The sequence below is a fragment of the Nylanderia fulva genome, unplaced genomic scaffold, assembly GCF_048542155.1.
Source record: "Nylanderia fulva isolate GAGA-0341 unplaced genomic scaffold, ASM4854215v1 Scaffold8, whole genome shotgun sequence".
NCBI lineage: Eukaryota > Metazoa > Arthropoda > Insecta > Hymenoptera > Formicidae > Nylanderia > Nylanderia fulva.
The window spans coordinates 3469796-3485417 of record NW_028190916.1 but is presented as its reverse complement, the minus strand read 5'-3'; the positions used below and the strand labels follow the sequence as shown (position 1 = coordinate 3485417).

General features: G+C 35.3%; 1 protein-coding gene across 1 annotated transcript in view; it reads left to right on the top strand.

The window, feature by feature from the left end:
- Pi3K21B (phosphatidylinositol 3-kinase regulatory subunit alpha) overlaps window positions 1-5577 on the top strand; it is a 36105-nt gene extending 30528 nt beyond the window's left edge. Inside the window, 1 exon segment of the mRNA XM_029309593.2 lies at window positions 11-5577. Coding sequence (XP_029165426.2) covers window positions 11-305 — 295 coding nt within the window. The 3' untranslated portion in view covers window positions 306-5577.
- The last annotated feature ends 10045 nt before the right edge of the window (window positions 5578-15622 follow it).

Below are 15622 nucleotides of genomic sequence, written 5' to 3'. Positions count from 1 at the left end.
CTTGTTACAGGTGCAACGGCACGGTGCAACACTGCATAATATACGCCACTGAGCGCGGCTACGGTTTCGCCGAGCCTTACAACATTCATGAGAGCCTGAAACATTTGGTGCTGCACTATGCCCAGAACTCCTTAGAGGAGCACAATGAGTGCCTAACCACCACCTTGGCCTATCCCGCGTTTGCGTCACCTGTGGCGCTCGCGCAGCTGCAATCCCAGCAAAAGCAATTGCATATTTACACTCAGAACCAATTGCCATTTGTGCGACTACCCCACGAGAATCAGCTAGTCATGCCGCATACGTAATATTGGCATGCTGATTAGCATCGCGATCAGGATTTGATCGAATCCGAATACGTAGACGCGAATCCTGCTGCAACAAGCATCAGCATTCGTTAACACGATCAGCGAATCCGATCGCATCACATAAGCCTTCCTTGACGAGTTCGAACATGTTCCGCTACGAAACAGAACGTTCCTTCGTTCGGGAATATTTTCCAAAATCGCGTACAATAATTATGCACATAGTCAGGGGAAACAATATCTCGCGCGAATCAACATCATAAAAAAGCGCGCAATCGAAAGCGTGCAACCGGATATTTGATCATCATCGAACGATAGATAGATAAGTTACGAGGTCTACGAAAACACAGAGCACCTTCGACGAAACGTGTTTAATAGCCATAACAGTAATTATCGTAAGAACTACTAGCGATAGAATTAGATGTACACCCGTTATCGTGATAGGTAACGATCGTTTTGACTAACACAGAGGTTTCCAAACGACACGTCGCGACATCCGTGAAAATATATACGGTTTTTGTCCGAAAAGACTAAAAAATAAGAGATAAGCAAGTTTTCTTCCATATTCGAGATGTTTAACAACGAATTAAAAACTTGGAAGATAATTCCGGAAAAATGAATCGTGTCTTTATTTCAGCAACGATTAAGTATGATTAAATATTCAAATTTTTTTACTAAAGAATTTAGGAATGATACGAGAATGAGTTAAAAAGTAGTTAATTGCTCATATTTCGTAAATAAAGATAAAGAAGCACAAAAAAGAGTCGGGATTTCCGGAATATTTGACAAATAGCAATTAGATTATCGCATACCCATGCTTTCTTATCTCAATATGTAGAACAAACACGAAAAAAAGTATCAATTTTAAAAAACTGTTAAACCAAAAAGGTTTGGGAACCTCTGAGACATAACAGGACCAACAACACCAACGACAGATGTCACCAATGCTCCCTCAGGATATGCACAACGCGGAGAGCCCTGTCGAAGGTTTACGCGGAGATTACAGCGGAATGATGGCGCGACATTACCGCCACCGATTTTGTTCTCCGGCAAAATGTATTTTTAATTTTGACGCTCATCATCGCGCAGAATTGATCCGCTCGGAAGCATCAATCTTGCAAGAATCATGTCGTCGTTTTGACGACGAGATAATTCGCCTCATTTGTGTAGATTCCATTGTTCAAGTATAATCAGGGTAGTCATATCTCTATCTATGACCATTTATACTTTTCAACTGAATGTTGCTATACATAATCTGTATATATTAATTTTATAAATGAAAATTATATAAAAACAATTTATATTATCTGCTGCAATGTCTAATGGTATTTAAAATTTGTTTAAGTCGTTAAGAAAAATGTCTCGATTTTTGCGGTCAAGTCTTCGTATTTAATCGCGGCAATGAACGAAATATCTCGTCGTCTTTCCGCAGTGGATCCCGACGAAGTTTCGTCATCGAGAGCTTTTTTTTATACATTAGATTTCGGATGGCTGCGCCATAAGCAGATTGGTGAAGAAGAATATATAAATATTATATCTGTGATTTCAGATTGTCTGTGAGCGGGGAGAAGAGTTATCACGTTTGTCGTTTCCGATCACTTTTGTCCCTAGTTTCTTATCGTTGCCTTTGTTTTCTTCTTTTTCTACACTCTTTTTCTCTTTCCTCGAATGTACGTGAGCTTTTTTTCGCCAAAAATTCAACCCTTGCGATTAACGATTAACGCATCGAATCGATCTTTCTCGCTATTCTCGCGGATTTGTTTCGGATTTTGAAAGATCTCGAAGGGTAGCGACAATGAGAGGAAAAGATCAGAACGCAACAAAAATTTAGAATAAAGAATGCATAATTTTAAAAAATATTAACAATGTGTGAAGAAAAACGCATTTGAAGAGACAACACACTCGAATAATGCTAATTTTTTTCCAGTGTAAGAAATAATATCAATGTAGGAATATTTATTTGTATTCCTTATGATTCTATTGTATGCATCGATAAATATTTATTATCTATTGTTATTAATTTCTTACATTTACTTTTCTATAATCTTTTGCAATTATTTCTCAATTGTGTCCTGATCTGAACCATCACGAAGCAAAATAAATGTACAAGCGCGTGCCTGAGAAATCTCATGTTTACAGAGCGGTCGGTAAATGTTGAGAATGTATCAGGAACGCTTTTACATGTTCAGTGAGATTGATAGTCCTCGAATTCCTCTCGCGCTACCATATAATTGATGGAGAGTTAACGTGAATGCAAGTTGACAAAGATTTGATCTGAATAAATGAATTATTATAAGTATTGAAGGTAGTCAGAATGGGTAAATATCCTGATCTGTTATTCAATATACATCCTTCATCCTGATTTATCCTTCCATTCATTACTGTTGCTAATTGTATTAGAAAAAAAAGCGCAAATCGAATTAAGAAAGTTTTATCGAGAGATTGCATCAACGCATATAACGTCGTATGTGCATTACGCGTTCGGAGCAAAGTGCAGTTGTTTGATTGTCATCACATATCAAAAATCATATAACTAGCCTTAGCTCCAAATACCTCGTTAAAAAAAAAGATGCAAAATCTAAAGTATTTTATTTAAAATACGATTTGCACTATATACATATATAAAATACAATTACATGAAAGTATATGAATATTTTATACACCTTTACATATTTGTTCCTTCCGCAATCATTATATTTTACGTATTACTTGAGTAAGCGAAAAAGATCGACGAGAAGTGTTTTTCTTCAAAAGCGCAGAGCGATGAATGCCGCGCGAGATGAATCAATATAAAGAAAAAGACGAGATCGCAATCGGAAGTTGCACAGAAAAAAACGGTGAATGAAAGGCTCGTTGCTCATTTCGAATGCTTCGGATTACGTAGGCTTAGGGGTAGTATAAGACTTTTTATACAAACGAAATATAGATGGGGAGAGGCAAGCGGCCTGGCTTGTACTGTGTGATTGTCCAATTCGTTGTCCGTCGTTGTCCGTCCGTTTTCTTTTATGTTTTCTCGTCATGTTGTTCTCTTCTTCGAAGCCTTGTCCGCTTTTTGTTATTTTATACCGTTTCGTATATATCGCGCTCTCTGAAGAGCAGGACAGCATGATGACATTAATTTTACTGTACCTTGAAAAATGGGTTCACCATCATTTTGATTTGATGAACCTTGTGAGTGTTGGAATTTTAATTCGATAAATCTTTATAAAAACTTATTGTAAATTACTTTGGTTTTGAACATATGTTGTAGAGACTGCATTCCTGAGCAATTTAGAAATAAATATTTAAATTTAAATAGCGTTCTCTTATAGTTTCCGAAATACTTGAAGGAAAAAGATATATAATTATAATTAAGATCGAAAATTTTAGAATATTATTTTGTATGTATTATACAAAAAAAAGTAGAAATACAAAGATTTTATGTTTCTTTTGTCATGCTTTTAAACTGAAATTTATTTATTTATTGAATATTTCTACATACTTATTCTACACGTAATTATACATGTTACTCAATAAATTATTGTAAGAATCCTTTGCAACATATCAAAGTCAAGATAATCATGTCGTTAAGTTTTTAGAAAGAATTATCTTAATTTTTTTATTGTAAGGCAAATGGACGTCTCTCTCGGTGATGAAGCCTTACGCATGATGGACAATAGTAAGACAGTAGTGAGAAAAGTGAGAAACTTATCGAGTCCTTTTGTGAAGCGAGATGAGACAGTTCTTTATGGTCTTCTAATGAAAGTGATTACTCTCCTGGCAAAAGGAAACGATACGACGATGATAGGCAACTTATATAAAGGACAAGTTATATAAAAATATTATGACCGACGAGTACGACTCGCGATAAAATCTTTGGTGATGCGATTCACTGTTATATCCTCATAATATTATGTCATAATAAAAAAAAATAATTATATAAATAATAAAAAATTAAAAGTAATATATAAATATTTTATATATGTTATATTAGTGTGTTATACATTTGTATAGCTTCACGAAATTCTTAATATAAAAAATGAGTTTAATGAAAAAGAGAATTGCTCCGTTTTTATAAATTTTACAGATAAAAATCTTAAAAACAACCATATTTGTATATAAAGTTTAATATTATATAATCTTGAGTTTATTTCAGTTTAACATTTTTACGAAAATATATGTTTTAAACACGAGAAATATTAAAATATTATCAAAGTTTTAAATTGAGCAATTTTAGTATTTTCAACAGAGCTTTATTAATTTTTTTATCTTTTCTTAATTTTATATTTTGCGAGCATACGAATTTTTAATGGTACGTAAAACAAGAAAAACTCGAATTAAATATAATAATGCATTAGCATTTGTGTCTCGAAATCTATCATGAGTCGCACTCATCGTTGCTTTCTCTCATTGTCAGTGAGAAAAAAGATCACATTTATACAGATATGCGCATGGTGCAACATGTAAATCCACACAGTGACACACACACACAAAGTAGATATATATATATATGCGAGATATAAACAAAGCTATACATATATATATATATATATATATATATATATATATAAATATTATATAGATGCGATATGCATTTCGTCGAGAAATATATATGGTGCAGATATGAAACAAAGAGAAAAGAGGAAAACGAAAAAAATATATATATACGAGTATATATATCTATATATATTTTTACTTACTTTCAAAGCAAACCTTTAATTAATTATTTATAATATATACGTACGCGTATATATACATATACATACACATATTATATATACATACACATATATATATATATATTATATGAAGTGTCATATTATATATAAATCACATGTTTGCGCGAATCTCGTCAATTGCGAGTTTCTTTGAGGAGATTCGCGCAAAAGATGTCGAGCAGCCACACACAAGTGCGATCCTTGATCCCACGGGATTCGAAGAGTCGATCGATTGAGTCGAGTCGCCGAATTGAAGCGCAAGATCAAAAGATCCGTTTGATCGATGAACAACATCGAATTGTACTTCCGGAGATAGATCGCGTGATGATAGTTGCGATTCGGAATATACGACCGTCTCGAAAATGTAAGTGTATAAATTGGTTCTTAATATTTTTGATAGACGCGTCGATTATGCGCCTAAAACAACTTTTATTCTAAATTGCGAAAAAGAAAAAAATAACGCGATCGAGCTTCGTATATCTTTTTTAAATTTGTGCGCACGTGCTGCTGACGTGTGCTTCGCCTTATATGTAGTAATATTTGTGGTAATAAAAATGCGTGATATTTTTTTCATCAAATTTACCGCATTCTTTCTCTGGTCTCAATATATATGGCAGGAAAATTCTACTAAAATTTATTTCGTCTTTTCTAAGACGGAATAATACAATGCGCTATTTTTCGTCGATATCAGAAACTTTTTTTTACGAGTTTGTGCCTAGCAAAGTAATCTCGTGCGATATTTCCATCAACTTTTGCGATATTCTTCTCAAGTTATTTACGATATTTCTTCGTCGTTTACGGTTTTTTTTTCGCGCGTGCACGAAGAAATTTTAGCATAATTTATTTTCCATTTAATTCACAACGAAGTTTTTTAACATATTTGTTTATTAGCGTTAATAATTTAATAACGTTTCGTAAATCAAAATATACTTTAGATCACATAGTGTCGACCAAAAGTCTGAGATATCGCATAATAAGTATGACGTGAAAGTACAGGGATAGACAAGATTTTATTTGATAACAATTTTGCAAATGAAAAGATCATTTCTGTAATAATATTCACACGTGATTTGTTATCCAAATATATGATAAATTTTTTAATATTTGTGAACTGTGTAATGAAATTTTTATAAAATAAAAGTTTTTTAACATTTAATTTGTGCCGATATTTTATCGTCGAGTCGTGAATAAATTTTGATCGACACTATATGTTTTTATAGAAATTCTTCAGATAAAAAATATTCGAAGGAGAATGAGCTTTTGAACGATCCTGAAAACAATCTCGAATATTTCGGAAATACTGTAAGAATTGGAGAGAATCTTATTGTCATTTCATACTAGCAAAAATCACAAATACATTTTTATTAATAACATGAAGAAGATTGACGAATTACAAGCTAATAAACTTGAATTAAACCTGATAAAATGCCAATAAACTCTAAGTATTTCGACTCTGCGAATCCATTTCTCATAATGTTATCTCCGAATAAAAAGAAATTTAATTTTAATTCGTTAAAAAATTTACTTTCTAATATATAGAATTTTTAATATAAATATATAAAAAAAAATAACACACATAGCTCTCCTCCCCCCCCCCCCCCCCATTCTAGTCATGTCCAACATCAGAATTTAAATTCTTTGAGATTTTTACGAATTTTATTATAATAAATTTCAATTTACATCAATAAACATCTATCACTTAACAAGGAAAGCTAGCTAAATCGAAAAGGTAACAAAAGTGGGACATGCATTTCGACGGAGTCAATATTACGAACGATTGTTATCAGAACTTGGTATTTTTTAAAGTTTAATTTAATTTTTTTTATCGAGGAAAAATGCAGCGTGTCGTTTATCCGAGCCGATTGCTCTTTTGTGTACAAAAAAAACGAAAGACAGAGGAGACAAGAATAATACTTTTTAGTGACGAATATTTTCGGCAGGACCGGTCCAATACTATGAAGAATACTAGAAATATCGAAGTAAAGCGATTGAACTGTGTGCTCGTTGAGTATGATGCAATAATAGTTAAGGGGAAATGAGAATTGTTCAACGGTCAAAATTTCAAATAAAATTTCAATGACATACATTTCGACTACGAAATACATTTTGGAGGATTTTGACAGATGAAGCGCTAGGACGCGCTGTGTATATTTCTCGATTATACTTAACTATTATTGCATATATATATATAGAGCTGTATATTTTGTCGAAGTTGTGCGATTCGTCGAAGCAACTTGAGTTGCATCGAATCGACGAAATCGATTGCTTACGATTGTGTCGATTTAAAGAAATTAAACAGTGTTATGCGTCAAGATTTGGGAGAATTAACAACCATGATATATGATATCGTTGAACGGACGATATTGATACATGTACGAAGCGTCTGATCTTTCGATATATATTCAATGTCTAGATATCGAATCGAGAAAAGACGCAATTGCGGATGAGTGTGAGGAGATGATTTAACGATGAGGAAGGGCTGGCCCTAAATAGGCGTGTAAAACCACGTGAAAGAACGTTTCGTCGACCAACGCATTTTCGTTGCGTTACATTGTGATCTCCGAGAATTGACAGATAGCGATAGAGCGAGAGAATAAAAAGAAAAGAGAGAGAGAGAGAGAGAGAGAAAGAGAGTGAATGAACACTTTGCCTTAGCTTTTATACAAGCAAACGAGAATATGAGAGAGATTAAAAAGGAAGAAGGAAGGAGCCGAATGGGGGCGAAATTTCGCGTTGGGCTGACATAATCGACTCTGACGATAAAATGGTGTGATAAGAATTGATAAATCTAATAAGCTATCGTAGTGGTTGTGAATGTGTGGAAATGAGAAACAGCCTTGCAGCAAGATTGAGAGAGAGAGAGAGAGAAAACGAAAAATGATGATAATCAAATTATATATGAATTGTATGTAAATTGTATGATATTAGTATGTAACAATACAGTTACAAATAAAAAAAAATTCTCTCGCGTTGGCTTAGCGTCAAAACGAAACCTTTTTTTTCAGTTTTTTCAAAGAGAGAATAAAAATATAATATAAAAATAAAAATGATAAAAAAGTGTGTGCACTTTTTTTTAAACGTAGGAATTAATAGATGCGCGAAGCCGCCGTTAATCGATGTAATCATTGTATATTTAACGATATAACCGAAAAAATGAGCGCTAATCGGACAATTTCATATAATTAATTGATTATCCACAAATATATAATTAGCGATAATAACTAGCAGCATAATTAATTGATTATATAAAATTATTACCGTTGTTGATATACATTCGCGTCATCTCTTTAATAATCATTGAATAAATAATCCAAATCGCATGCGAGTCTGATCGAACGTACATGTTCGGTTACATGGAATGGGTGTTTGCTGCAAGGTGATAATCATTGATCAATTAATCAATGATGCGGATGTCGGTGAGAAGGCGGAGGATCATATTGTGTGCGAAAGTCGGAAGAGCACAGAGAGACGTGGGCGTAAGCAAAAAAAAAGTATTGTCATAATATTACATTATTAACGAATGTATGCTGTCCCACTGTGATAAAAGAAAACTTTTGTTTTTGCATGTATAAAATATATACTACTATTATTGCCATAAGCGCGAGAAAGAGAGGAAGAAAGAGTCGTGTTATGACAATATGTGCGCGAATACAGATACAGATATATCAATATACACATGTGCACGATCACAAAAATCGATCCGGGTATCTGTGTATCCATATTCGCGTACATATACATGCACACATACACATACAAACACACACACATGATGACGCAATATACGCCATGTATAAGTATGTATATTGTGTGACATTTCGCGAGTATAGAGATGTATGTGGACTTTTATTATTGCGTACATCGTATCTTCATATACGCTGACGAAGGACAAATTGTGATTATCGTTAATAGAGTACACCGAATATCGGAATATATAGGATACAATTCGCCGATGATATATGCAGCCGAAATCTTGGCTCATTTTCGATTCTCACCGATTCTCGGCACACTCGGACAATCCTTTTGTATCCTTTATTATACACAAACACACACACACACATGCATACATATAAACACATTGATTCGCGAAGAATTGCGGTTTCAGCTTCGTTAGCAATAATTCGATTGTCGTAATGCTGTGTTGTATCTTTCGAGAATTATCTATAATTTCCGCAAGCTCCTTCGAGAGGTACGATCAATCGAGATTAATCGAAAGGCTCAAGCTGACGATTTATTCTCTCGTATTAGGAAACGTCCATTTCTGCGATTACCTCGAATGTCAATTCTCACTTTTTGTCCAGAATCTCATAGTCAGACGACTCGTCCAGTTTCTCGCACCAAGATTAACGATTAAGGGAGACAAATAATTCGCGTATATAGCGCTTACTTCGCAAAGTAAAGCGATTTTTCTCAACGAAAGTGGGACGAGTGATGTAATCGTTAGCTTTGCCTCTTCGATTGTCGCGAGATCGATTTTATCGAAAAATTATGGAAAATCATCATATCGTACCATGCAGAAATTTTCGAAAGAACGAGAGTTACAAAAAACTTGCACGATTGAATTATAATTACACTCCCTCTTTGCTTATTTAACGACTTCAGCAAATTAATAAGATAGAATCCTAATTACACAGATATTAAACAATCATATTTATTGGACGAATTAAGTATTCTATAATAAAGAAATATAAAATTTTATATTATTATAGATATTATAATTGGTATATGTGAATTTAAAAAAATAATTAAAATTTTGAAGGAGTATATAAAAACAAATTAAAACATGATCAAATCAATTTCTAAAATTAGCTATTGAATTAGACAAAACTCATTCTTTCAGTTTATCGATTTTTATAATAAATTGACAAAACATACATAGGTACTATCGCATGATTGAAATTCTAAAGTTGTTTAAAATAAGTGAAAAAGGAGTGTAATCGAACAGAATTAAATTTGTGCGCTTAATTGAGAGTTCGAATCGTCTTTGATCGAAATCGAGATTTGCGCGCGAAACTGATATAACTGGATAAGATTTTCGATTATCCTTCGGATGCGTCAAACTGATGGTATAATGGATGTTTACTCGCTTCTTTGCGCAACGGTCATCCTCATATTGTACCGTTTATTTGCTAGAACTACCGTGTAAAATCATTTATATTTGCATATGATTAATATGTTTTACTTATATATAAAAACTCGTGTTATATTTCACTTTGAAAACCATCCTCATCCTTTTTCCTACAATTCACGAGTTTATTAAATTTTTAACGCAACTATAAATGCATCAGCACTTTTAAAAGTATTATTATATATTTTCCAATAATAATGGATCATTCGTAAATTTTTCCGAAATAATCTTCGGACTCTCTGCAAACGCGAGTTTCTCTCCGGGAACAAATATGATTCATAAGTCGAAAGTGAGCACAAGCACGTACCGAATGATCGTCTTTATCAATAAACGTGATTTTTTTTAGTTAACTGATCTATCGGACGACACACATTTGAAACGAGCTAGAATATGCTCTTAGCAATCTGTCCGCGATGTTAGAAGTAGCTGAGCATATAGAGCTGCTTTGAAAGTGAGATTAATCGTGCGAGACCTATGCTTACGTCTGAGTCATAAGAATCTCGCAATTATAATGCCATAATTGAATTACGTTGCTTTTCAATCACGCACATATACAATATACAGAGAGTATTATTTATCTTGCTATCCGGCTTTGAAGCCGGTTCCGGGATATTTTACTCCTTTCTCGGGTAAAAAACTATTATAAAGTAAGTAGTTACATTCAATATAATTTTTTTCTTTTTCAAAAAAAAATAAATTAGAAAAAATATTTATTTTTTAATTTTTTTATCTGATCAAAAATTAAATTTATGATTTAATAATCAAGTTAGAAAAATCTAACAAATAATAGCTATTCATCATATTTATAATAACAATTTTCGTGTGACAATATATGAATCATATACAATATAATAAATTACGAATTTTTATAAAGATGTGAATTATCTTTCAACGCAAAGACAGTCAAATTCTTGAAATCATAAAATGTTTTCGATGTTCATACTTTTTTTCTTCGCTTACGTTACGTAACCAGAAATTAAATGAAGACGCACAGGGGTTATTACATCGAGATGGATTTCTCATGCGGATTCTACAACAGACGAGCAAGATGACTATGAACGCCGCAAGAGATGCAAGAGCCATGTCCGCAATTTACCAATTATGAGAGCGAAAGGTGACATTAGAGATGACTTTGAGCTTCGAATGTCGATTCCCGTCCGTCTCATCCCTCGGAACAATCCTACATTCGCGCGGTTGCATATGAATAATTATGTAAACCGCCCGGAAACATTTAATTGACGCTTAATTATTGGCATTATTGTTATCGCGTGGTAATATTATGATCATAGAAATGTGGCGGAAAATCCTAAACATCGGATTTTTCGGACGTGGAAGACGATTCTGTTCGCATGTGATTGACAATCTTGAGAAATGAATTTTTAACGAGCTACGAAATAAATAAAAAATATTTTTCATCGATGATAATATGTACGGTGAGATATATTTTTTTCGAAATTCTTATTCAAACATTTTATAATAATTCGAACATAAAAAATTATTTTTTTAACTGTTTGCAACATCTACTTTATTGCAGTTATCTCGAGAAATATAAGAAGAAAAGGATGGCTTGGTAATTTATTCTCGTGATATTGATGACGCTAATCGCTTTTGAACAAGTAGCAATAAATACTCGGAATGCTGAAAAGAAGCCATAAATGATGATGCGCTACAACTCATCGTCTAATAATGCATCATTAACTCATTGTGAAGAAACTAATAATTTTGCGATGAAATCGACAGCTTTATAGCGTGAATATTCTGGCTGGCGTTAATCTAAGCAGACAGAAGATGACAAACAATTACTCATGTTGGATTGCTTCAAGTCTTTTTTTTTTTACGCTCTTTCGTACTTTCCGCAATTGCGTCTTGTCAATTTGACGGAGGAACATTAATTAAATGTATACTGATATGTAGTCTCAAATTACAAATTTGTGCGATTGTAATCTTTTCAAACTGTGATAATATTTATATTATTTGTGTCTTCGAGTAAATTGAAAAACAGAAAATAACCGTGCAAAGCAATTTTCATATATCTTTATGTATTGTTTAAATAATGTTTCCTGCTGTTTAAATGTCGGAAATTACATTACAATATTGTTCAAATTGTAACGGTTCACCTTTCCCGACGCCGCGGATCGGCTCGCCGGTTCCAGGATTCGGGAGGAAGGGGGAGATTCAGACTCGCTTATTCCTTATTAACAATACTTTGGTTTATTCAAAAAGAAACAAGTAAACAAAATGATTGTTGGCATAAAGCCTAAATAGAGAAACTTACTGACTACTCGGTATAAACGAAATGTTTGTTGGCATAAAGCCCTAAATAGAGAAACTTACTGACTACTCGGTATAAACGAAATGTTTGTTGGCATAAAGCCCTAAATAGAGAAACTTATTGACTACTCGGTATAAACAAAATAAGGAGGCGTATAGCCTGTAACGGTGTCCGGAAAAGATTTACAAATTACCCGGTATAACTTAGAGATACGGTGTACGGAGGCGTATAGCCTATGGCAGGAAGAAACCGGAAACCGGGAAACCCGGCGTAATGACGAGAAACCCGTCACCCGGTGTATAGCAGGAAGAGACCGGAAACCGGGAAACCCGGCGTGACAACGAGAAACCCGTTGCCCGGCGTGTAACAGGAAGAGACCGGAAACCGGGAAACCCGGCGTAACAACGAGAAACCCGTTGCCCGGCGTGTAACAGGAAGAGACCGGAAACCGGGAAACCCGGCGTAACAACGAGAAACCCGTTGCCCGGCGTGTAACAGGAAGAGACCGGAAACCGGGAAACCCGGCGTAACAACGAGAAACCCGTTGCCCGGCGTGTAACAGGAAGAGACCGGAAACCGGGAAACCCGGCGTAACAACGAGAAACCCGTTGCCCGGCGTGTAACAGGAAGAGACCGGAAACCGGGAAACCCGGCGTAACAACGAGAAACCCGTTGCCCGGCGTGTAACAGGAAGAGACCGGAAACCGGGAAACCCGGCGTAACAACGTGAAACCCGTTGCCCGATACTAAAGGTAGGAAGCCAGAAACCGGGAAACCCGGCGTAACAACGAGAAGCCCGTTGCCTGGCTAGGAGGTCTGGAGCAGGACTGGTGCCGGCTCATCCGTCGAGCCGGCTTATATACCCTGCCGGCGGTTCCCCCACTCTACCTCGAGGCTGTGGTGGGAGTAACGCCGGCGTCGTAGTGGGGCGCCTCTGGGGGTTGTAGTGGGGCGCCCCTGGGGTAGGGTGACCCGTGTATCAGTTGTGATTTTGTGCTTAGGGGCGCCTTAGGCGCCATAGCCTCAAGTGGCGGGCGGGTGATCGGCCCGCGAGGCGTTAGTAACGGCTACGCCGTTACAAAATTATAAATTTAAAAGCTGTCCAAATTTTTCCTATCTAATCGTACAAGAAAGAAAACGTTATGCAAATACAAGTGTCTGTCCAAATCATTTTATCTCACGTTACAATCAAATGTATTATATATTTGTCTTTGAGAAAAAAATTCATTTAATTTTGTTATACCGTATATATGTAACATGTATATCTATCAAGAATTTAAACGTTTATCGTCAAAATGATAATCAATCTATCTACTTGTTTTTTTCAAACAGTAATTATTTTTCTTTATTAACTAATAATGTTAATAGAATTTATGGAATACAGATTTATTAAACTTACGTGACACACAGGCGGAGCTATTTAAGAAAACAGCCATATTTCATGAAAAACGAGTAATAATATAATTTACGACAATTCGATCTGCTATTATTGCGATATTGTATTTACAGGAATGCACTAAATCGTGAGTTTAAATGGTACACGATGGTACCATCGCAAGGGGTTCGACCCGCATAATTACAACGACGATCGATACTACCTGGCTACCTTATCACGGTCATTGTTCACGATGCTCCAGCGATGCAACGAACGAGTCGCCTTCCGTTTCGCGAAACAAACGTTCCGACTCGCGGCCTCGAAATAGTTGCGTTGTTATACTAACGCGATATATATCTTGCGATTACGTACCCCTTGTTTAAAAACGTGACGGACGATTACGTGGAAATTAGAAATACGTGTTCATACGTATCCGGTTCGCATCCATTGGACGATTAACGAGCACGTTTATTCTTTCCATTCTCAGCCTTCGAGAGCCTTACAGATATCGTTCTAATTAGATATTAATATCCGCAAATCTAATTAGAGGTATGTCTGCTAAAAATATTTATATGCCTCTCTACATCCTTTCAAACACATTTAAAATTTTTTATATAGAATATTTTTATCTTTTCTCTTTCTTTTGGCTGAAAAAATATTTTTTTATTTCGTGCAAATATAATATGCGTAAAATATAAGTTGATACCAAATATATTTCGATTCCGTGTAAATATTCTCATTGTAAGTGTTGTAAATAAAAATTTTTGTTAAATACTATCTTTTGCGATGAAAAATCGACAGCTTTTTGCGGAACGTAGATCAGTCACGCCTCGATTTCGACAGGTAGGTAGCCAGATGCGCGAATTCCGTTCCTCTCGAAAGATATTTTCTACCTGCCTGCGGTTGTGAAAATTTGGGTGCCAACGTGACTCATCGTGCACGATGACTAATTCCATTGAGTAATTCGAGGGGATCCGAGCCGAGGGAAATCGAAGGAATTCCTTCTCTCATCGAGTGGTGCAACGCGAATGCACCAAAGATCGAGCAAAAGAAGGAAAGAAAGACAGAAAGAATGCATATATGTGAACTCTCTCGGCGCAACTCGCTGCCTAATGACCGAGTGTTATTAAGCCGATTATAGAGCATCGATAGCGCGCGATGCACTTATGTCAGATCTCGACCGACAATGAGAAAGCTACTTGCGCTGATCATAATCACGGTATTCGCGCACTTGGTGACCTTGATGGTATCCGTACCACCTTGCGAGCCTTGAACTTGCACGTCGAAGAATCTCGTACGAACGAAACTTGGCAACGGTCCAAATCGATCTATTTAAGACTACGATGGGAATTGAAGAAAATCGTGTACGTCTTTCTTCGTTTTTTTCTTTCTCTCTCTCTCTCTCTCTTCCTCTGAAATTTTTGCAAGGCTTCGTACCTGGTGTATCTTACATTCAGAGCTAAGACTATGACTACGTCCAAGCCAGAAAAAGAGGCACTTTATAGCGATCGATCAAACATTCGGCGCGCTCATCGATCGAGTCAACTGCCTCGTGGCAAAAAATGCATTAATATTGTTTGACATTTAACACTGAATAATGGTAGATTCATTGTCACGATATTTTTATTTTAACAATTCTTTTAATAATCTTATATATAGTATATGCAATGTTTTCACTTCCGGTATCGTCGAACGCTTTTACATGAAGAATCATCGCGTGAATCATCTAAGAATATTTCCTCCATGAGCAATTTTTTGATCATTATTAGCCGATAAAGGTCAAATAATCGATTCAAGCGCGTTACTCATTTTCTTTCGAGACGAGCGTTATTATTTAATCATTACACCCGC